At 42.8% G+C, this 23,987-nt stretch overlaps 1 protein-coding gene across 1 annotated transcript in view; it reads left to right on the top strand.

Moving 5' to 3' along the window:
• The window catches only part of GPR179 (G protein-coupled receptor 179), a 279,308-nt gene that overhangs the window by 111,793 nt on the left and 143,528 nt on the right, over positions 1-23,987 (top strand). Inside the window, exon 2 of the mRNA XM_082271241.1 lies at positions 6,099-6,207. Coding sequence (XP_082127367.1) covers positions 6,099-6,207 — 109 coding nt within the window. The remainder of the gene's footprint in view (positions 1-6,098; positions 6,208-23,987) is intronic.

The raw sequence follows: 23,987 nt of genomic DNA, 5'->3' as shown, positions 1-23,987 counted from the left end.
AACAAGTGGCTGAGGAGCTTGTATAGTAAGGAGGGTTTCGGGTTCCTGGAAAACTGGGCTGACTTCTCAGTCGGCTACCCGCTCTTTAGTAGGAACGAATTGCACCTAAATGGGGGGGCAGCCATACTGGGAGAGAAGATGGCCAACAAGCTAGAGGGGCTTTTAAACTAGGTGATGGGAGGGAGGGTACAGATGTAGAATTAGCCAGCGGAGAGCAAGGTTCACAAATGAGGAAATTAGCGGTAGGGTGTTTAGAGTTCCTAAACCCAAGGTGGGCATGGGGAAAAATTGCAAGAGCCGCCTAAAAACATTGAACAAGGATATAGTATGTAACCAGACAAAATTATGAGGTTTGTATACCAATGCTAGAAGCCTAGCCAACAAGATGGGAGAGCTAGAGTTGCTAATGTATGAGGAGGATTTAGATTTTGTGGGGATTTCAGAGACTTTGTTTGACAGCTCATGATTGGCTGGCGACCATTCAGGGATATTCTCTATATCGCAGAGATAGAGAAGGTAAAAAAGGGGGAGGGGTATGTCTGTATATTAAGAACAGTGCACAGGTAAATAGGAGGGACGACATCGCAAATGGAGCTAAGGAGGAGGTAGAATTCCTATGGGTAGAACTTCAAAGGGAAGGCACTATGGGGAAAGTAATATTGGGCGTATGCTATAGGCCCCCAAACCAGAGGGAGGAGGGGGAGGCGGACCTCCTATCACAGCTTGGAATGGCAGCAAGGATGGGAAATGTAATTATAATGGGGACTTTAATTATCCAGATATAGACTGGGCAGAAGGAACTGCGCATTCATCCAAGGCTTGGCAGTTCCTAAATGCTTTGCAGGACAATTTCATGGGTCAGATGGTGAACACACTGACAAGAAACAAGGGGGTACTAGACCTACTGATTATTAACAATACAGACCTGATCACAGATATAGAAACACAGGACAACTTACGAAACAGTGACCATAGGTCAATTAGTTTCAGTATAAATCATAGAAATAGGAAACACAAGGGTAATATAAGGACGCTAAATTTCGAAAGAGCCAACTTCCCTAAACTGTGCTCTTTGCTAGACAATATAAAATGGAATAGAACCCTAGGAACAAAGAACACTGAGGAAAAATGGGAGTGCTTCAAGAACATACTAAATAAAGGGATTAGCCAGTGCATTCCAAAGGGCAATAAGTTTAAAAGAGCAAAAATAAACCCTGGGTGGCTAAACTCCAACATAACGCATATTAAATCTAAGGAAAAGGCCTTCAAAAAATACAAGGCTGAGGGGTCATTGGCAGCATTCGAACATTACAAAGAGTGCAATAAGAAATGTAAATGGGAAATCAAGGTGGCTAAAATAGAACACGAAAGACAGATAGCGGAGGAGAGTAAAAAAACCCCCAAGAAATTCTTTAAGTATATAAATCATAAGAAAGAAAAGGCCTTCAAAAAATACAAGGCTGAGGGTTCATTGGCAGCATTCCAACATTACAAAGAGTGCAATATGAAATGTAAAGACAAAATCAAGGTGGCTAAAATAGAACACGAAAGACACTTAGCGGAGGAGAGTTAAAAAAAAAAAAGTAAATTCTTTAAGTATATAATATAAAAAAAGCGAGACCAGAACACATTGGCCCCATAAAAGATGACGAAGGGAATCTGGTCACAGAGGACAGAGAGAAGGCGAAACTGCTAAATAAATTCTTCTCTTCAGTCTTTAAAAAATAATTGGGGGGGCTACACTAACCAAACTTGTAATGTTAAATAAATAATACACATCAGGAAGTACCCCCATGGTTAATAGAAGATAGACTTAGAACTAAACTTGAGGAACTTAACATAAATAAATCACCGGGTCCGGATGGCTTGCACCCGAAGGTTCTTAAAGAACTCAGCCAGGTGATAGTCAGACCATTATTCTTGATCTTTATGAATAGTCTACAGACAGGTATGGTGCCAGCTGATTGGAAAAAAGCCAACGTGGTACAAATATTTAAAAAAAGGCAGATATATATCCCGGGTAACTATAGGCGGTCAGCCTAACATCAGTAGTTTGCAAGATTTTGGAGGGGATGTTAAGGAACTATATACGAGACTTTAGTCATAAAAAAAGGGTATTATTAGTAGTAATCAGCAAGGATTCATGAAAAATCGTTCTTGCCAGACCAATCTATTAACCTTCTACGATGAAGTGAGTTTCCATCAAGATAAAGGAAGGCCTGTGGATGTTGTGTATCTGGACTTTGCAAAGGCATTTGACACAGTTCCACACAAACTTTTACTGTACAAACTAAGGTACGTAGGTATGGACCATAGGGTGAATACCTGGAAAGAGAACTGGCTCCAGAGGCGAGTTCAGAGGGTGGTGATAAATGGGGAGTACTTGGATTGGTCAGGCGTGGAAAGTGGGGTCCCTCAAGGATCTGTCCTGGGACCAATCCTGTTTAATTTATTCACAAACGACCTAAAGGATGGGATATCCAACACAATCTCAGTATTTGCGGACGATACTAAGCTAAGCTGGGCAATAACTTCTATGCAGGACGTGGTAACCTTACAAGCAGACCTGAACAAAATAATGGGGTGGGCAACTACATGGCAGATGAGGTTTAATGTTGAAAAATATAAGGTAATGCACTTGGGTGTTAGAAACACGAACACAAGTTACTCACTAGGGGGGGAACCTCTGGGTGAATCTAAGATGGAAAAGGACCTGGGGGTCCTAGTCGACAACAAGCTTAGCAGTGGCAATACCAAGCCAGTGCAAGCAAAGCCAACAGAATACTGGCATGTATAAAAAAAGGGAATCACTCCAGAAATAAAGAGATTATTCTCCCACTCTACACAACTCTAGTCTGCCCACATCTTGAATATGCCGTCCAGTTCTGGGCACCGGTCCTCAGAAGGGATGTGCTGGAACTGGAGAGAGTCCAGAGAAGGGCAACAAAATTATTTAGGGGAATGGAGGACATCAGCTATGAGAAAAGACTGCAACCATTGAACTCATTCTCTCTGGAGAAGAGACGCTTGAGAGGGAATATGATATCAGTGTACAAATACTGTACTGGTGACCATAGCATAAGGATCAAACTTTTCAGAGAAAGGGAATACAATAAGACACGTGGCCACTCACTAAAACTAGAAGAAAAAAGGTTTAACCTTAAACTACGTAAGGGGTTCTTTACTTTCAGAGCAGTAAGGATGTGGCATTCTCTTCCACAAGCAGTGGTATCAGCAGGGAGCACCGATAGTGTCAAAAACTATTAGATGGCCACCTTAAAGACCACAACATAAAGGGGGTATACAATGTACGGTTAACAGCAAACTCACACTCACTCACACACACACACACACAATATGGGTTGAACTGGATGAACTGATGTCTTTTTTCAACCTCACTAACTATGTAACTATGTAACTATAGGCACATCTTACGTACCATACGGTCCAGCTGCTCCCACAACAGCTCTATAGGGTTGAGATCTGGTGACTGTGCTGGCCACTCCATTACAGACAGAATACCAGCTGACTGCTTCTTCCCTAAATAGTTCATGCATAGTTTGGAGGTGTGCTTTGGGTCATTGCCACGTTGTAGAAGGAAATTGGCTAGAAATCAAGCGCTGTCCACAGGGCATGGCATGGCGTTGCAAAATAGAGTGATAGCCTTCTTTATTCAAAATCCCTTTAACCTTGTACAAATCTCCCACTATACCAGCACTAAAGCAGCCTCAGACCATCACATTACCTCCACCATGCTTGACAGATGGCGCCAGGCACTCCTCCAGCAACTACTCACTTGTTCTGCATCTCACAAATGTTCTTCTGTGTGATCCAAACACCTCAAAACTTAGGTTCGTCTGTCCATAACATTTTTTTCCAATATTCTTCAGTCCCATGTCTGTGTTCTTTTGCCCAACGTAATCTTTTCCTTTTATTGGCCAGTCTCAGATTTGGCTTTTTCTTTGCCACTCTGCCTATCCTGGAGTTACCTTTTCACTCTGGACGTTGAGACTGGTGTTTTGCAGGTACCATTTAATGAAGCTGCCGGTTGAGGACCTGTGAGGCGTCTATTTCTCAAACTAGAGACTCTAATGTACTTGTCCTCTTGCTTAGTTTTTCCCTGGGGCCTCTCACTTCTCTTTCTATTATGGTTATAGCCTGTTTGTGCTGTTCTCTGAAGGGAGTAGTACACACCGTTAAAGGAAATCTTCAGTGTCTTGGCAATTTCTTGCATGGAATAGCCTTAATTTCTCAGGACCAAGAATAGACTGTTGAGTATCAGAAGAAAGTTTTTTTTCTGGCCATTTTGAGAATATAATCGAACCCACAAATGCTGATGCTCCAGATGCTCAACTAGCTTAAAGGAAGGCCAGTTTTATAGCTTCTCTAATCAGCACAACAGTATTCAGCTGTGCTAACATGATTGTGCAAGGGTTTTGTAATCATCAATTAGCCCTTTAACACGATTAGCTAACACAATGTACCATTAGAACACAGGAGTGATGGTTGCTGGAAATGGGCCTCTGTACACCTATGTAGATATTCCATTAAAAATTAGCCGTTTCCAGCTAGAATAGTAATTTACCACATTAAAAATGTCTAGACTGTATTTCTGATTAACTTAATGTTATCTTCATTAAAAAAGCAGTGCTTTTCTTTTAAAAATAAGGACATTTCTAAGTGACCCCAAACTTTTTAACGGCAGTGTGTGCGGGTATATATATATATATATATATATATATATATATATATATATATACACCCATGTGTTTTAGCTTTGGGGTGCACACCCTAATGCAATAGGATGTCCACACCTATGAACTGCACAGATGTGAACGTGACCCATAAGGACTAATGTTAAATGGACTGTAGTGGGTTTCTGCAAATCTGCAAACACACTGCAAAATGCATATGTGTGAACCTAGCCTTTAAAACAATATTAACATGTTATACCTACCTGCTTTGTGCAGTGACTTTCCACAAACCAGCCTGGATCCTCCCCTTCTCGAGTCCCACGCCAGCGCTTCTGGCTCCTCCCTCCTGTTGGGTGCCCCCACAGCAAGTAGCTTGTTGTGGGGTCACCCAAGGAGGCACGCTCCCGACCTGGGACTTTGTGTGTCGATTCACACATGGAGCCGTGGCTTGACCCCACCCCCTCCGTCTCCTGATTGGCTCATTGGCTGTGACTGTCCGCAGTGGGGTCCCATGCATGTAGGTAAAAAACTTTGTGCCTTTACAACCACTTTAAGCAAATTTTTGCTTTACTAAAACCACCCTCTCCTGCGCCTATTTAAAAAAACCCTCTTGAACATATCCTATAGTGTATCTAAATCCAAAACTTTTTTACTTAGTTTTGGATTGAGTGGGGAGGGGTTGTAGGGTTTTTAACTGCAGTCTATGTCCCCATTTGGGAGATTTATAATCTCTATATGCCCTAGTAGTAATTTTCATTATTACAGAAAGTGAGGGAAAATCCAAATTTTAGGTTGTCACCAAAACAGGAATAGAGGGAAAATCTTGCCATGGAGACTTGTCTCTGGCATCAAAGAGTGGATATGATCGCAATATATGTATTTATATATATCTAAATTGTGATTCTAGAATAGGGTAAACACTGTTCAGTCTCAGGTCACTCAAGAGGACACGTGGCCACTCTGTGAAGTTGGACAAGAAGTGGTTTAGCCTTAAACTGAGTAAGGTGTTCTTTACTGTTAGAACAGTAAAGATGTGGAATTCCCAATTGGTGGTGTCAGCGGGAAGAGTTAACACTTTCAAAAGACTCCTAGTTAGGGATCTTAGCGTAACCAATATACAGTAAAGGATATGGGAAATGTTAGAGATATAAATGCATATATACACCTATAAAGGTTGAATTGGATGGACTGATGTCTTTATTCAACCTTACCAACTATGTACTGTAACTCCCACTGACTCCCAGTATTATTAAATGGAGAAAGGAAAGGCATAAAATAATTATGGGTGTCCTGGTTAGAAAAACAGCTTGTATGCATATTCAAAGGAAGAAAACCGTGTAAGTTCTAAAAAAGATGTTGTTTGAAATGTAGTTTGATTTAATTATCCTTTTTCCTGTATTATAGGGGAACCTTGCATGTGGATGTGCGTTTGATGAGTCTGGGAATAGACCAGTGTGCCCCTGGACCCGTCTGGTTTGCTAACACTCACAAATGCAACAAGAACAGTACTCAGGTAATGGGGGTATACCATTAAAAGGGTTGTAGAGGGTAGCCTTCTTGCAGAATTAGCAGGATTTACTATGTAAACGTAGTTAAGTTATATATGAACACAATGATATTTAAAAACTGACCTGACTCAGATCTTTCCACATAACAGCACATGCCAGGGATGCAATAAAACTAGAGGCTAGAACTGATTCACCAGCATATTGATCCTGTTGAGGTTATTAATTCTGAATGGTTAAATTTACTTCTTCCTGGTTTCTATTTTTTATGTGAATGCTTTAAAAAAATTTACATATTGCAGGCATATTGCTACAGAGAAAGAAGGTAAACTCTGATAAAATTAATGTTATCATCAGGGTTTCACTGATTTTTTTAATTTTTTTTTTTATTTGGACCTGTACAGTCCCATATTTCCCATCCAGTTGTAAAATGTTATGGGAGATTAGGTGATAGAAGAATTAATACAAAGTGAAAAAGACAATAGCTCTGTTTATACATTGCCAGACCTTGTTTCCACTAATCTACAGACCACCAGATTCAGCAAGCATTTACCATACAGGTAACAAGTTGTAACAGGTTGTCAGCTGCTTTGTTTTATACTTTAGTTAAATATGCAGAATCTTAAAGAGGTTGTAAACCCACATTTTTTTTTTCATCCTGCAAGAGAAACACATAATGAGCAAGTATGCATCGCATACTAGCTCATTATGAAATACTTACCTTAGAACGAGCCCCCGCCGTGCCGCCCGCTTACCTCTCTGACTGACATGTCCAGTCGCCCGTCTTCCGGGATCGCGGCATCTGGCCATCTGATTGGCCGGAGCCATGGTGACGTCACTCCCGGTCACGGCACGGGGCTCTGAAGGAACAGCACGAGCGGCCGTTCCTTCAGAGCGCATGCGCCAGTGACATCACTGGCTGCATGTAAGGTAAATATCTCCTAAACGCTACATGTTTAGGAGATATTTACAGTACCTATAGGTAAGCCTTATCATAGTCTTACCTATAGGTACAACTTGCAGAGGAGGGTTTACTTCCTCTTTAAAGTAGACTTTCAGTCAAAAATGTCCTTTCGTCTGTAAGTCCCTTTTAATTTATTTTAAAATAAACTAAAACCAACCCTCAAATACCTACCTCTGCCCTGGAGCAAGGCACCCCCAGAGTCCAATCGGCAGTAGATTATAATAAGGACAGGAATGATATTAAATCACTTGGCGTCAAATGGCCATACTACACAAAAGATAAAGATAAAATTGAATGTACACATCAGGGCTTCAAATCATTCAAACATGGCAAGATCTGAGATTGGATGAATTGTAGGTACCTGTCTGGAAAGCAAATATTATCAGACCATTTGAGTTTATAGAAGACATCATTAAAACATTGTTAAAGCAGATACATTTTCTGCTTAAATTTTCCTCTTTTATGAACAATTAGGTAAGTGGGTGTAGGTGCACATATGCAAGGTGCATGAGTGGAAGAGGGAGTAAAAATAAGGAAAGCCAGGCCGAGGGGAGGGGATGAGAAAGGTAAGGGTGGAGGGGGGCTTGAGATAGGTAGAGAGAGGTAAGGAGTAAGAGGACATCAACATATAGAAAGGAATTCTGTCAAGCCACATTTCTCTGTATTTGTCCTCTTGTTGTTTGAGAAAGGATGTCAAGTCTTCTAAATATCTGAAATTGTTACTTTACAGAACTATAAACTGAGAAATTGGGTTGATTGCAGTTTCCAGTGTGTGGGAATGCATTCCCTGGACACAGTGAAAAGGTGTATCAGAAGGGGTTTTTATTCTGGCCTCTAGAAAGAGTAGAGACATGGATAAGGAAATCCAGTTTTGGGTGAAGACACACACCCCTCACCAAAAGTTTTTGATTTTGTCACAGGACCAAAAAATATTTAATAGAGTTCCCTTATCCTCATCACATCTCCAGCAAGATCAGGATGTGTGAGGGCAGATATTGTGATAATATAGAAAAGCACAATATGTCTATATTTGTATAGGTGTATCAGAGATGTTAGGGTGTTTTTTCCATTTGACAAGAAAGAGAGGAGTGAAGTTGAAGGAGAGAAATTGGTAGGCAGGGGATAACAAATGTCAAAATGATCCATTCTCAGAGCATAATCATTGAAAAAGAATCAATGCGGGGAGATAGTACGCTCTAGGGAGTAGTACAAGCAAGAAAATGAAACTTGGGTAAGTCTAGCATTGACCTTGTGTTTGTGGGGGTTTTGTTCTAAATATCTTGTAAACGCTTGTCTTTGAGACCTAGGACAAAAGCAGGGCTTCCAATTACCACTGTTACTGTATACTTGTAGACATTTTCCCAGTGCTATGGATGCAGCCCATATCAGCTGCAACGTTTAGAGATGGGGCAGTGATAGAGTGGGTGATACAGTACTTGTATCAGCTAAACAGGGGGGCATGAGAAGGGTATGACTGAGTTTGCTTGCTCTGAGGGAGATCAGTCATTTGTAAAATGAGTTCTTCGCTATTCCAGAATTCTGAGGGGGGTCACCTGATAATATTTTAGGGATCAGGGAAACTTATGCTTTGGTGCATTTTAGAAAAAGTGAGAATTTCATAGGAGGCACTTTGGCAAGAGTTCTGCCAAAAAAAAAAAAAGCAAAAATGTTTGGGGAAGAGATTTCACGAAGGAGGATGACATTAAAATTGAGAGGGATTGAAAAAGATCAAGTATTCAGGGGAGGGTATGCATTTTTAAAAATACGCTTCTACCAAACAATGTGTGTGAAGAATTGGTCCAGATTTCCAGATTTTGCCTAATAACATGTAGGGGCTGAAAATTTGCAGAACAAATCTTGTTATTAAAACCCCTGGCAAAAAGAATGGAATCACCACTCTTGGAAAATGTTCATTCAAATGTTTAATTGTGTAGAAAAAAAACGAATCTCAGACATGCCTCAAAACTATTTGAAACCTTCTGGCTTTAACCGCTTGCCGACTGCTCACAGTATATTTACTGCGGCAGTCAGCCCCTCACAGGCAGAGTGACGTAGGTCTACGTCGCTCGCCTGTGAGGCTCTGGGGAGCGAGCGCGCGCCCGCGGAGGCGCGCTCCCGCTCCCGCGCGGTCACGGACCCCCCCGCGCGTGTGACCAGCGGACCCGATGTCCGCCGGTCACTCGGCGATCGGCGGGGGAGAGGGAGAATGTCAGGCAGCTTGTGTAAACAAGCCACCTGTCATTCTCCTCGCTGTAAAAACACTGATCACATGGATCTACTATGTAGATCCGTTGATCAGTGTCCTTACAGCTCAAGCCACAGCCAATCACAGTAGAAAGCACGCCCCTAGGGACACACACAGCCCCTCCCTCCCAAATAAAGTTAACCCCTTCACTACCAGTGTATTTTTACAGTAAAAGTGCATATATATAGCACTGATTACTGTAGAAATGTCACTGGTAACCCCAAAAGTGTCAAAAATGTCAGTCAAGGGTCCGATCTGTCCGCCCCAATGTCGCAGTACCGCAAAAAAAAATCGCAGATCGCCACCATTACACGTTAAAAAAAAAACCACCAAAAATGACAGAAATCTTTCCCTTTGTTAGTAAACGCGATAACTTTTGCTCAAACCAATCAAAATAGGTAGCATAAAACAAATTGGCCGAAAATTTTAAAAAATTTTGATTTTTACATTTTTTTTTGGGGAATTTCATATAAAAAAATGTGAAAAATATTGTTATTTTTGCAAAATGTACGCTCTTTTTTTGTTTATAGCGCAAAAAGTAAAAATCGCATGGGTTATCAAATACCACCAAAAGAAAGCTCTGTTTGTGGGGAAAAAAAGGAGGCCAAATTCGTTTAGATACAGCGTCGCATGACCGCGCAATTGTCTGTTAAAGTCACGCAGTGCCGAATCGCAAAATACCCCCTGGTCGTTTAGCAGGAAAATCCTCCGGGGCTTAAGTGGTTAAGAAACACTTAAGAAAAAAAAAGGAGAAGAAAGAAAACTGTAGTCAATTGCAATTGTTTTTGCAGTTCAAGCAGAAGAAAAAAATATGGAATCACTCAGTTTTGAGGAAAATATTATGGAATCACCATGTACTTTGCAGTTCTAAAACAAACATCTGCATCAGAATACATCTGTTAATTAGTTTGCAGGGAAAAAAGAGTGCTTGCACACCTTGGTGGGCTGTTGCACCAACCTGATTGAAATGAATCATGGCTCCAACATGAGAGATGTCAGTTTAAACAAAGGAGAGGTTTATAAAACCCAGTCAGCTGTGTCTAAAATCTGGACCAAGTACAAATCAAATGGGAAGGTTGTTAAAGGGAAGCGTACTGGTCGACCAAGGAAGACATCAAAGTGTCAAGATAGAAAACTTAAAAAGCAAAAAGCAATATGCCTTGAAAGCCGAAAATGCATAACAAAACAAATGAGGGAAAAAAATGGTCAGAAACCGGAGTCAATGTCTGTGACCAAACTGAAAGACATCACCTAAAGGAATAGGGATTTACATACAGAAAAGCCAAACGAAGCAATCATGGACTGTGGATAACTGAATGAAAGTGATATTTAGTGATGAATCACGAATCTGCATTGGGCAGGGTGACGATGCTGAAACTTTTGTTTGGTGCTGTTCCAATGAATTGTATGAAGACAACTGCCTGAAGAAAACATGCACATTTCCACAATCATTGATGATATGGGGTTGGTGTCAGGTACAGGGGAGATGACAGGCAATAAATCTTTAATAAATGCACAAGTTTATATTGAGATTTTGGACTCTTTTCTTATTCCATCTATTGAAAGGATGTTTAGTGATGGTGACGTCATTTTTCAGAATGATAATGCATCTTGACATAGGGCAAAAGCCGTGAAAACTTTCCTTCAAGAAAGACATATAATGTCAATGGCATGGCCAGCAAATAGTCCGGACCTCAATCCAATTGAAAACCTATGATGGAAATGAATCTGGCAACTGCAATAAGAAAAAGTTGAAGCGGGATTAATGAAGAATACTGTTTGTTGATAGTTAAATCCATGCCTCAGAGAATTCAAGCTGTTATTAAAGACAGATGGTGCAAAAAAAGTACTCGTGGTGTACTGCAGTTTTTTTTTTCATGATTCCATAATATTTTCCTCAAAATTTAGTGATTTTCATATTTTTTTTTCTCTGCTTGAGCTGTAAAAACAGTTGCAATTGACTACAGTTTTCTTTTTTTTCTTATTTTTTTAAGTGTTTCTTAAAGCCAGACGTTTAGGATGTAAAATGAATATAGTTTTGAGGCGTGTCTGTGATTCATTTTTTTTTTCTACACAATTAAACAATTGAATGAACGCCTTCCAAGAGTGCTGATTCCATACTTTTGCCAGGGGATTTAGAAGGTGTGATTTTTGTTCCTCGGTATGTGATATATGAAGACGCCCATTAGAAAATGATAAAAGATAGACTGGCTTGGGGGAGGGTGATATTAAGGTCTTCAGACTTGATTTACTTAAATTTGGATATTTCTCTATTATTATGTAACTCAGCTATCAAATTGGGTAATGTTGTTTCTGGGGCATTAACAAAAACAACAAGTCACCCACAAATGCCACCACCTTATGTTGCATTCCATGGACAATAACGCCATGTTAATGTTCTGACATATGTGGTGTAGGAAGAGCCCAGCCTTGTATGGTACCATTACTAAGAGTGAAAAATGGGGACATGGCTTGGCTTTCCCTTACTGCTGTGATTGGAATTGAGTAAACATGATCTAGACAGTGGTGCATATGTTTACCCAGGCCTATGTTCTGAAAGGTAGCTTTTAAGAAGAGCCAGTCAAGCCTATAAGTGGAGAGTATATTTCGGAATTACAAAGGGAAGGGTGTTTACACATGTAGGAGGGTGGAAAAAACCCTAATTGCCTCGAGGGGGCGTGACTTGATTTGAAGGAGAATGGACATGAGCTGAGAGAGCTCCATTGATACTGCAGTCCTTTCAGCTTAATATTGCCTCTCTACAAAAAAGAGAATGGGCAAAAGCACCAAGGGGGTTCTCCCTAACAAAACCCTGTGCAACCCAGCTTCTTTAACCTTAAGGGACATTACAGGATTTTTGGCGCTGGCTCTTGTTAAAGAGGACATGAGTATGGACGTCAACCAGGCTTACAAGGAGATGGTAAGCAGCTCACAAAACAGTAGTCAACAAACTAGTTGACATACACCATACAGCTGCAGACATTAAAGTGTTTGTTATGCCAACACTTCATATTCCTTATTTGTGCCTGCTTTACCATGTACTTGTATGAGAAAGTATCCTGTTCTCTTTATATTGCTTCCTTTATGTGAAATCCCTGGTGTTCCTGCTAGTCCCCTTGTTTTCCTGTTAAAAACTGACCACACTAAGCAGGAGAGCACAGTGTGGACAGTTCTCTAGCAATGCTGGGGACTCAGTGTACTCTCCTCCGGTGAACAGGCTTTGGAACACTGGGAAGCTTATTGTGCTGGTGCTGTTTCTTCTCCCACAGTTCTTATGCAGCTGATAACAGAGGAAATGTGAAAAAAAAGTATTTTATATTGTTTTTTTCTATTGATACAAAAATGTTTTCCCTTGTATTTCTATTTTTAAACTTAATGGGTTTTTTTACAAGGTGAATTTTTACAACCACTTTAAACACACCGACAAAAAACCTGAACCTTAAAACTGATTTGCTGACTCTTACCGATGACTAGATGGCTCAGTTTGTGTGGTCTCAGACCTGAAGGAGAAAAATCCAGACTGGGGTTATGGAATCCCACACCTCCCATCTAATCTTAGTTGAATGAAACCTTGATAACTGGGGAAGGCACCATAACATTTGTATTAGAGGAGTTCCTAAACCTATTACCCCCAACCAACTAACATCAGCTTTGCTATCCTTATTTAACATTCTATTGGAGAGATCAGCAGAATCTCTTATTGAATTGTATCAGGTATACAGGGTGGACGGTCCAACCTAGAGGTTTAAAGGGACACTATTTGCCACATTCAAAACTTCCCCCTTAAGGAAGAAGCCCTAGTCTGCATTAGATAAAACCAACCTAATGTATACCTTTCCAAGGTTTCACCATTCTTCTATTTTAGGATCTATCCCCCATTACCTTACGTAATGGGATGGCATTAAAGCTGCTGCTGAATGTCCTAAGGGATACAGGATTAGAAAGTAGATGCCAATTTCCCTTTACTTTAATTATTACTCATAGGTACAAACAACATTTTGAGAACACCTAATGATCTACTTAATTCCTGTTATAATCCAGCCATTTCTTTTGTGACATTACAAGAATTAAAAAAAAAAAACCTGCCCCAGATGCAGATAGATATTCACCTAGAACAATTGCTTGGAAAACATGTTCATAGATTATTATTGTGGGAATTTATGATCTGCTATACCCCCAAAATTTGAGATAACTATACTATACCAGATTTAGGTGGGCTTCTAGAGGCCTCAATATATTATATTTAGATGATTTAACAGAGTCTTCTGTGTCATATACAAATATTTCAGTATTTCACTTGTATTACTATACTTACTCCCCTAAATTCAATGTTTTAAAACAACCTTTCTCTTCGTACATCACGGGACATAGAGCCAAAAATCATAACATATGGGTTATATGGCCATCTACAGATGAAGGACACTGGCAACCAACCAGAAAGGTAGCCCCCTATTTAACCTCTCCCACACAGGGAGTATCTCAGTTTTCTTGCCAGTGACTAAATGAGATGCTCACTTTAGAGAGTCTCTCCACATTTCTCTTCAAAGAAGAAAGATACGTTACATACCCCGATCAAAGATGTGGAAGGTTTGGGTCTTCTTGTGGGCACAGTACAGGCAAAGATATTCTTGCCAACAAGAAATGTCACAGGCCTGAAGGATCTGTTTCGGTCCGTAGTAAGGCTGAGATATCCTTCTATACATCTTTGCAGGACTGGGAAAGATGGTGTCCGCATTCGAGGCAATTCCCTATGCTCAATTCCATGCCAGACCCTTACAGAACAATATTCCGTCTACATGGACCGGAAGGGTTCAGTCTCTAGACTGGTCCATGTTTCTGGTATCAAGAGTATGTCAGAGTCTGAAATGGTGGTTGTTGACCAGAAATCTGGAGAAGGGGAAATCCTTTCTTCCAGTAACCTGGAAAGTGGTGACTACAGATGCCAGTCTCTCCAGCTGGGGAGCGGTTATGGAAGAAGCCACTTTCTAGGGGAAATGGTCTTGGGTAGAGAGAGGTCTCCCTATCAACATTCTGGAAATCCAAGCAGTCAGTCGGGCTTTGAAATACTGGACGCCCAGACTTCGGGGTCACCCCGTCAGGGTGCAATCTGACAATGCCTTGACCATGGCTTATATCAACCATCAAAGAGACACAAAGAGTCAGTCAGCCCTGAAAGAGGTGGATATCATCCTATCCTGGGCAGAGAAGGTTGTGCCATGCCTGACAGCAGTTTTTTATTCCAGGAATAGAGAACTGGCAGTTAGATTTTTTGAGCCATCAACAGATGTTTCCGGGGGAATGGTCCTTACATTCCGAGATTTTTCAATCAATCTGCCTACACTGGGGGGTCCCAGACGTAGATCTGTTGGCATCCAGGTTCAACAACAAATTGAAGAGATTTGTGTTCAGGACCAGTGATCCACTCGCAGTCGGAGTGGATGCTTTGGTGACTTCTTGGGAGGAGTATTCCCTGATTTATGCCTTTCCTCCGGTGCAGCTGATACCACGTCTGTAGCGCAGGATCCAGCTAGAGGGGAATCCAGTAATCCTGGTAGCTCCGGCATGGCTGAGGAGGGTTTGGTATGCACAAATCCAAAAGGTTGGCAGTTAGGAGGGCTCTTCAACTGCGTCTGGAACTACTATCTCAAGGTCCGATATTCCACCCTGCTGTCAAGTCTCTAAATTTGACGGCTTGGCTATTGAAGCCTTAATCTTGAAGGAGCGGGGTGTATCTGGCCCTGCAGTTTATACACTGATAAATGCTAGGAAACCAGTCTCTTGAAACATTCATTACAGAGTCTGGAAATCCTACATTACCTGGTGTGAAGCTAGGAAATGGCATCCCCGCAAATATATTATCGGGAGAATTCTAGCTTTCTTTCAAGCAGGGGTAGAAATTATTCTTGAGCACTATTAAAGTGAAAATTTCAGCCTTATCGGTTTTCTTCCAAGAACCGATCGCTTTCCATTCGTTGGCTCAGACCTTCGTCCAGGGAATGTTACGTCTTCTTCTGCCTGTGAAGCCACCATTGTGTCCTTAGGACTTAAATTTGGTGCTGGTAGGTTTACAAAAACAGCCATTTGAACTTCTGGGGCAGGTTTCTCTGGTTCTTTTGACCAGAAAACTGGTCTTTTTGAGTGCGATAACTTCGGCTAGAAGGGTATCGGAACTAGCAGCACTTTCTTGTAAAGATCCATTCTTGATTTTTTATCAAGATAGGGTGATTCTATGTCCATACCCAGGTTTTTTTGCCAAGGTGGTGTCCGCCTTTTATTTGATTTAGGACATTATTCTACTTTCCTTTTTTCCAGTTCCTCTCTCAGAGGAGGAAAGTAATTGCATTCTCTTGATGTAATGCGTGCACTTAAGTTTTACTTAGAGAAATCAGCTCGAATTCGTACAACCAAGAGCTTGTTTGTGCTGCCAGAAGGGCCCAGGAAGGGGTTGGCAGCATCTAAGTCTACAATTTATCATCAGATTCGCCAGGGTATTACCCAGGCGTATGATTTAGAAGGGAAGGTTCTACCTTTTCCTGTAAAGGCACAGAGGAGTAGGTGCCTCTTGGGCACATCGCCGACAAGCCTATATGGCTCAGATTTGCAAGGCTGCAACCTGGTTGTCAGTGCATACGCTCATTCGTTTCTATTGAGTGGATGTTGGGACCCAGGAGGAATCTGCATTTGGTCGGACGGCAGTATTTTTTGATGTCCCCCTCCCCTCAGATGCATTGCTTTGGGACATCCCATATGTTATGATTTATGGCTCTGTGTCCCGTGATGAACGAAAATTATTATTATTTTTTTTTTAATACAGACTTACCTGTAAAATCCATTTCCTGACAGACTCCATGGCAGCATATGTTCAGGTAGCCCCGCCTCCTCTCCTACCCTATAGGACCCCACCCCAATCTTTGCTCCTCTTCAGCATCTGTGTTCCTTTTTTGTCCTCCGCTGGATGCACATGGAGGTGCGTCCCTATCCTTCTGGATATCGCAATGGGTCTTGGCATGAAGCGACTGTGGATCGTGGGTCGCTGTTCCTCCGCTAAGCCCTTGTCTTAGCAGGGTATGGAGGATGCAATAGAAGAAACCTCTGCTGGAGCACTGGTGACAGCCAAGAATGCTCAGCTGCTGTGGGTGGCCAAGAAGTCCGGTGCTGCATCTATCTGCCTGGCCCATTCCTGTCCCTCAGCGGTGGTTACTCACATTAATGTAACATTTCCTCCTACTCTGGCGGGTTCCGCGATCAGTCTGCGCATGCGCGGCCGGGTCCGAAACCGAGGTTTGGTCGTACATGCGCAGTGCAGGTGGTATGACGTCACTCGCGTGTGCCCGGGACCCGGAAAAGCGGCAGATTTAAAATTTGCAATACCGAAAAAGCTGGTGGGAATGCTTGTGATAGCATATCAGCTTCCCCAGGCTCTGGGACTCCTGCTTGAAGGTAAGAGGGCTCTGGGGGGGTGCCTTCTCTACCTCCCCCGCTCTTGGCAAAAAAAGAAAACATTTTAATCTTGGCTTTCTTTTCTTTCCTCCTTCCTCCAGTTCTGCATTTCAGCTGAGATGGAGTCACCTCCACCCCCTGTGTCCAGCCCTCTCTCGGCAGGTACCCTTGGGGGGCTGACTGGGGGGGGGGGGGGGAGACTTTTCTCTGGTTCTATGTTTTCTGTCCCCTTCCAGCCCAGGGCGCGAGGCCCAGGCTTCTTCATCCAGGTCCCACAGACACTCTGATCTACCTCATGAGAGGAAATTCTGGGGATGCAGGCTACAGGTTCCGGACGGGATGTCCCTCTGCAACCGCTGTTATGCCCAAGGGACTGGCGAAAAGGAAAGCTCGGATCAACACCTGGAAGCTGTGGTGCGTAGGGTTCTCAAAGACTCCTTATCAGAATTCAACCATCCAGGTACTTCCGTGGGTCCGCCACGCTTGCCTGACAGGGAGGATCAGGGTCAGGCCAAATTTGAGTCGTCTCAGCCAAGCCGCCCTTCCATCCTACCTTCGGATTCCAAATCTGAGACGGACGACCCTTGTCTAGGGTTTGATTTTGGTCTGGTTTCCACCATGGTGAAAGCTGTAAGAGAGGCTCTTGACTGGGAGGACCCAGCGGTCTCTCCCCCTAAACAGAAAAAGCTCTTCAAGCAGCTGAGTAAAGAACATTTAAATTTTTCATTCTTAGGGAAGTTGGGTGAGATTATCACTGAAGAGTGGAGCAGGGTGAAGAGGAAGAACTCCATTGTTTCCAAGATGTCAAAACTATATCCATTCAAACAGGAAGAGGTTAAACATTTGGAGTCCCCACCTTTGGTGTATGCCGCGGGGATGAGGCTTGTCAAACATGTGACCCTCTCTCTGGAAGATACGGTGTCCTTCAAGGACCCCTTGGAGAGGAGAATCGATTCTGATCTCACACAGGCCTATCTCACTGCGGGCATGGCCTGCAAGCCAGCCTTGGCTCTAGCTACAGTCTCAAAAGCTATGGAGGTCTGGATAGATGGGCTTGATGAGACCCTCAGAAGGTTCTCGGAGGAAGCGGCAAGGGGCTCCCCGATTCAGGAGCTGAAGATGGCCGCGGTATTTATGGGAGAAGCATCCATTGACATCATCCGCCTTCTGGCTAGAGTTATGTTGTCTTCCGTCACTGATAAGCGTGCCCTTTGGCTTTGGCCCTGGGTGCCTGACGCTGCGTTCAAGCAAGTATGGTGTTGGATTCCCTTTGAGAGCTCTTCCCTCTTTGGGAATAGGCTGGATGCCACTATAACTCGGGCCACTGGTGGTAGGTCTGGCTTTCTTTCTCAGGACAGGAGCCTAGGTGCCCAGAAGCAGGCTCCTCCAAGAAAGCAAATGCAGGTCGTGCCAGGGAGGCGCGTAGCTTCAAACCCGGCAAAAACTTTGGAAGAAGTTGGAAGTCCAGGCAGTCCTCTTTTCAGAAAGCCTCCAAGGGAAATTCGTCCAGTGATCAGGACGCTACTAAGTCTTTTTAAAATTGGGCCCGCCCTGGCATGCCAAATGGGAGCTCGTTTGCTCCGCTTTCAGAGTGTCTGGACAGCCTCAATTCAAGACCCCTGGATCCTCAGTAAGGTCTCTCGGGGACACTCCTGGACCTTCAGCAGCACCCCCAGGCTCAGATTCATTCCAATGTCCCTCCCTTCTTCTGCAGAAAAAATACTCTCCTTTCTTATGTAGAATCTCTGGTAGTTCAGGAAGTTGTAGTTCCAGTCCCAGAAATCGAAAAGGGACAGGGACTTTATTCACCCCTTTATCCCTTTATTCACCCCTTTTCATGGTCCAGAAAAAGAAAGGCACCTGAAGGCCCTTAATAGACCTAACACACCTCAACAGGTTCATACGCAGAGAAATTTTCAAAATGGAATCCCTGTTCATGATCCAGCATTCAGTCCAGCCGGGAGATTGGCTAGCGTCTAAAGATTTCCTTTTGTTAGGAACACTCAATGTGCACACTGAAGTGCTGTCATGAATCTGCCACTAAAGAGTTAACTTAGTGCAGACTAATTGCAGTAATTGGCAAAAGGCTGGCCTATTTAAACACCTCAGCATCACTGAGCCTTTGCTGTCTTGTCTGCAGCTTTACCTGTACTTCCTGATCCTGAACCTGCTGTTTCCCGTTGACTTCCTGATCGACCTCCCGGCTTGTTCACTACTTCGTCTGCTTGCTGCCTGCCCTGACCTTGGCTCATTCCTGTGACCACTCTCCTGCCTTATCCTTGTCGGCTTATCTGCTTCCGATTCTGGACTTGTTCACCTCCTGGTGGGGCAACCCTGAGGACCGCGACCTGGTGTTCAGCATGCAGCAAAATCCATCCTCACCATCAGAGGCCCTGGTGAAGACCTGCTGTCACTTAGACTCCGCACCTCAGACTAGCCCGTGTCTACCACCAGTGTGACCCGTCCGTATTCCTGTTGTACCAGATACCACGAGGCTACCTCTGCACATCAGGCTCAGCCACCAGCACCATTACACCTTTCCTCATGGACTCCATGCCAGCAGGTGTCCCCTCCCAGTTCCTGAGTAGGCTAGGTACAGAACACGGATGCTGAAGAGGAGCAAAGATTTATGGGAGTGGGGTCCTATAGAGTAGGAGAGGAGGCGAACCCGAACCCGAAGGTATGCTGCCATGGAGTCCATCAGGAAAGGAAAATTACGGTAAGTATTAGACAATTTTCCGTTTTCTTGAAGTACATCACGGGACACAGAGGTCCCTCCCCTCTTCTATGGGGTCTTTATTGCTTGCTACAAAACCGAGGTACTTCCTGTGTGGGAGGGGTTATATAGGTCGGCATCCTTTCTGATTGGTTGCCAGTGTCCTTCACCTGTAGGTGGCTATATAACCCATATGTTATGATTTATGGCTCTGTGTCCCATGATGTACTTCAAGAAATGGATTTTACAGGTAAGTCTGTATTAAAAAAATCTATTTTCTATGCTCCCTAGCAACAGTATCTGAACTGCCTATAGTTTAGAATTAATCCCTAAAGATATAGAAGTTTAGTTTCAGGTGGGTACAAAAGCCTACTGTTACCATATGTGGAAGGGGGGGGGGGGTGGCTATTAAGGGAAAAGTTGTAACTGGGTTTATCAGTTTTACTCTCCCCCTATTTTTGACATTCTCAGACCCCTTCCCCCTTTTTTACCTGGGCATGTGGGTAGAGAGTACCAAATTCCAAAGTTCAAATTCCCTTTTCCTTCTAACTTTTGCTTTTTGATACATTTCCCACCAAATTCCACCAACCCTTGGTCACACACCCATCATTATTTCCCACAATGCTGAAGGAATTAACTGTGGTACACACAGGTATTTTTTTTTGTGCAGCAAAGCAGGCTAAACGGAAAAAAAACGTAGGCGTTTGCTGTACTAACTATGTGACGTTAATCTAATGCCAGTCAGCTTCTGGTTTTCCAGCATGCCCATTCGACAGAAGCCAGATGTTATGGCAGCTTATGTTGCCCTGGCTGCTGTACACACTTTGTAAATGTCAGCCAGTTTCTGTTGAACTGGCCGATACTGGCTGATATTCACCCCATGTGTGCCAGCCTTTAATATCCCTTAAAAAGGTTCTCCGCTTTACGAAGCCTTAAGAAATCTAGAGCACAAATAGAATTTCTACAGGGGACCTATAGGTTGGTGCAGTTTATCCTCCCCTTTGTAGGTGGCACTGTACAGAGGGAATAAAGGTTGCAAGGGGCTTTGTTCCTCCAAAGCCTCCATAGATGTCATCAGGGGAGCAGCTGTCCAATTGGACACTGCAAACCTGATTGACTTCCGCTGCCCTCTTTAGTGAGGTTGAAGGAAAGAAAATTGCTTGATTCCCCCATCAACACAGTCAGCAATGATGGACAATGCCTCCCACAGAACTATTGTATTCTGAAAGTGGGCAGTTTCCCAGAATACAATGATCACTGCTTGTGGCTATAGCCACTTGCAGTGATCGGATGAAAATACCTGACAGGCTGGTTGAATTGAACTGGCTGAATTATTATCCGTCTTTGGCCAGCTTTACTAGCATGCAAGGAAACCCAAAAGGTCCTTGAAATCAAATACCATTGTAATCTATTCCTACTTAAAAATTATACTATAACTATGAAAAAAAAGCATTACATTTCTTGCAGTGCAACTGAAAGATGAAAAATAATGTACAGTACCTATATACATATCTTTAAAAACCCCTCAGAAGAGACTGTGTGCCTCAAAAATTAAATGGAAACCCAATTTTTCAGTATTCTGCCCTATATAACCTATCTCCTACTCACTCCCCACCTCTTCCCATTGGAAGGTCCAAGAAAAACTATCTTTTAGAAATACTTGAATAACAGCCATATCCTCACTTTTACTGAGGGAGAGGAATCCACCTTGGCTAGCTCTCAATCTGAAAATTACCTTAAACAAGCCATTTCACAAATGAAACCAGTCAAAGGCCGAAGTTCCGATGGCCTGAATACACAATACTATAGTCATATCTTCACTTCCTAATCCCCTACTTACTCAAAATATTAAACTCTCTTGCCCGACCTCAGACCCCGCCTTGACCACATCATAATACTGTAACTCAAAGATAATAAAGATAATCAGCTATGTTATAATTACAGGGCAATTCCACTACTGAATGTTTATCTAAAATTACTAGCTAAAAAAATAGTAAATCACATCCTATCGTTTATACACAAAATTGGTTTGGATCAGATTGGCTTCATTCCGGGAAGAAAGGCAAGGGACAATTCCACTAAGGCAATAAACTTTGTTATTGGGTAGCTAGCCACAAGGTCAAAGGCCTTCAAAAGAGTGGCATGGGACAACATGAACTTTGTCACATAGGAGTCCCACTTAGGACAATGAACAGGAACTCCTCACTATATCAAAATCATACTGCTAAAAAAATCTATGGAATCCTATCTAACTCAGTGATCATAGAAAATAGTAACAGTTAAGTTCGTCCTTTATCTCCACTTCTTTTTACCTTGTCCTTGGAGCCCTTTCTTAGAACCATTATACGAAATGGAGACATACAGGTCAACAAAATAGTGTATAAAGTTGAGGCATTCGCTGATAATTCGCTATTTTCCTCTCAATACCCTATATTTCTCTGCCCAACTTACTTAAAGTAGTTCAACTTCTAAACTGAAAGGGCCCTATTCACAGAACCAGGTCGCATGCAGTATTAAGGTGTTTTCACAAATACCACATGTGATCCTAAAAATGTCAACTGACTGCTGCTTTATGCAGTAAATACCGCATAAAGCAGAAGTGAAAGTTAATGCGCAAAAAAAAAAAAAAAAAATGCACGCGATATTTAAGAAACTGGCAGCTGCCGACATCTTTAACAACCATTAAAGGACCTAGTTGCTAAGGAGCAGGCGGCCGTCGCATCCTTAACAACTGATGAGTCATCAGCTGTTCGCCGCTGACAGCTGAAAGTAAAAAGAAAAAAAATTGCCAGGAATTAAAAAATCTGGAAAAAAGGCATGGGGTCCCCCCAAATTCATACCAGGTTCATAGGTCTGGTATGGATTTTCAAGGGAAACCCCCCCCCCCTCTCTGACAAAATGTAAAAAAAAAATGTCATGGCCCCCAAAATCCATGCCAGACCATTTTTCGAGCATGCAGTCTGGAAGGTCAGGAAAGGGAGTTGAGGAGGAAGCGCCCCCCACCTCCTGAACCATACCAGGGAACATGCCCTCAACATTGAGGGGTAATTGTGGGCACTCCCCAAAGCAGCATGTTCACCCTTGATGGGGACAAGGGCCTCTTCTCCTCAACCTTAAATGTGGGAGTTTGCGGGGGGGGGGGGGCTTACCTGAATCTGGAAGCCCCCTTTACACTCCACAATTTTTGGGAGTGAATGAATAGGGGTTACATGTACTCATTCACATAAGGGGTGGGATCTGGTGTCCCCTTGTTAAAGGCGAGCTTCCAGATTCCAATAAGGCCTCCACCCGCAGACCCCTCTCATGGGGTCAAGGTGTTTGCCCCAAAGCACCCCCCCCCCCCATGTTCAGGGCATGTGGCCTGGCCTGGTATGGTTCGGGAGGAGGTGCGCTCACTCGTCCCCTCTCTTTCCTGACATGCTGCACTCCATGCTCGGATTACCAGTCTGGTATGGATTTTGGGGGACACGAATTTGCTAACAATTGTTGTTTCTACTTTCGGGTATCAGCAGGGAACCCCACTGACAGCTGATGACTCATCAGTTGTAAAGGATGTGACGTCAGCTCCCTAACAACCATGTTGTTTAGTGGTTGTTAAGGACGCGGGTAGCTGCCTGCTCCTTAACAATGCCTATTCATTAATGTTAATAAATACGCCAGCTACTGTTAAATTACTGCATGTTTTCACTACTAAAATACCACGACTTCATAAAATAACTCATGCAGCATTTTAGTAACGTTTTTTAGTGAATGCCAAAAAACATTTTGAAAAATGCACATACTCGGATACAGTAAGATACCGATTTGTGAATCGAGCCGAGTATGTTTTATTACCTTAATGCAAAATCTGCATTAAGAATAAAACTCCTCGCTACCTAACCTACTCACCCCATCCCATCACCGATTCAGCACCTGTGGGGGACCGACAATGAGGACATAAGCGACCACTGCAATATCATTGCACCAAGCAGATAAGTATAACATCTTGTTTTATTTTAAAATTATCCTTCAAAATCACTTTAAGGATTTTGAAGTTTTTGGTACTATTTACAAAAACGTTATTCCCCTTCTTCAAGATACAGAGAGAGATCTGAGTACTTAGCACACAAGATTCTTGTCCTAGTTTGGTAAAGGGGCCATTATTCAAATAAATATTCTACTATGAATTGTATACATTCTCAAGTCACTCCCTATTAAAATTCCATGGTCACTTTTCAAACAATACATGCATTACTGACTTCACATGGGCACATGAGATACCAAGAATCAGCTTTTATTTTATGACTAAGGCTGGGTTCACACTATTGGGAATTGGATGCGGGTTTTCCCGCATCAAATTCGCATGTCAGGAGATTGTGACTGGCTCTCTGTGTAACATAGACCGGCTCCGGTGAAAATTGCACAGGAGTTCTGTGCGACTTTT

This window comes from Pelophylax lessonae (assembly GCF_965119305.1).
Source record: "Pelophylax lessonae genome assembly, chromosome: 11".
NCBI classification, from domain to species: Eukaryota; Metazoa; Chordata; class Amphibia; order Anura; family Ranidae; genus Pelophylax; species Pelophylax lessonae.
This window is presented reverse-complemented; position numbering and strand designations above follow the sequence as displayed.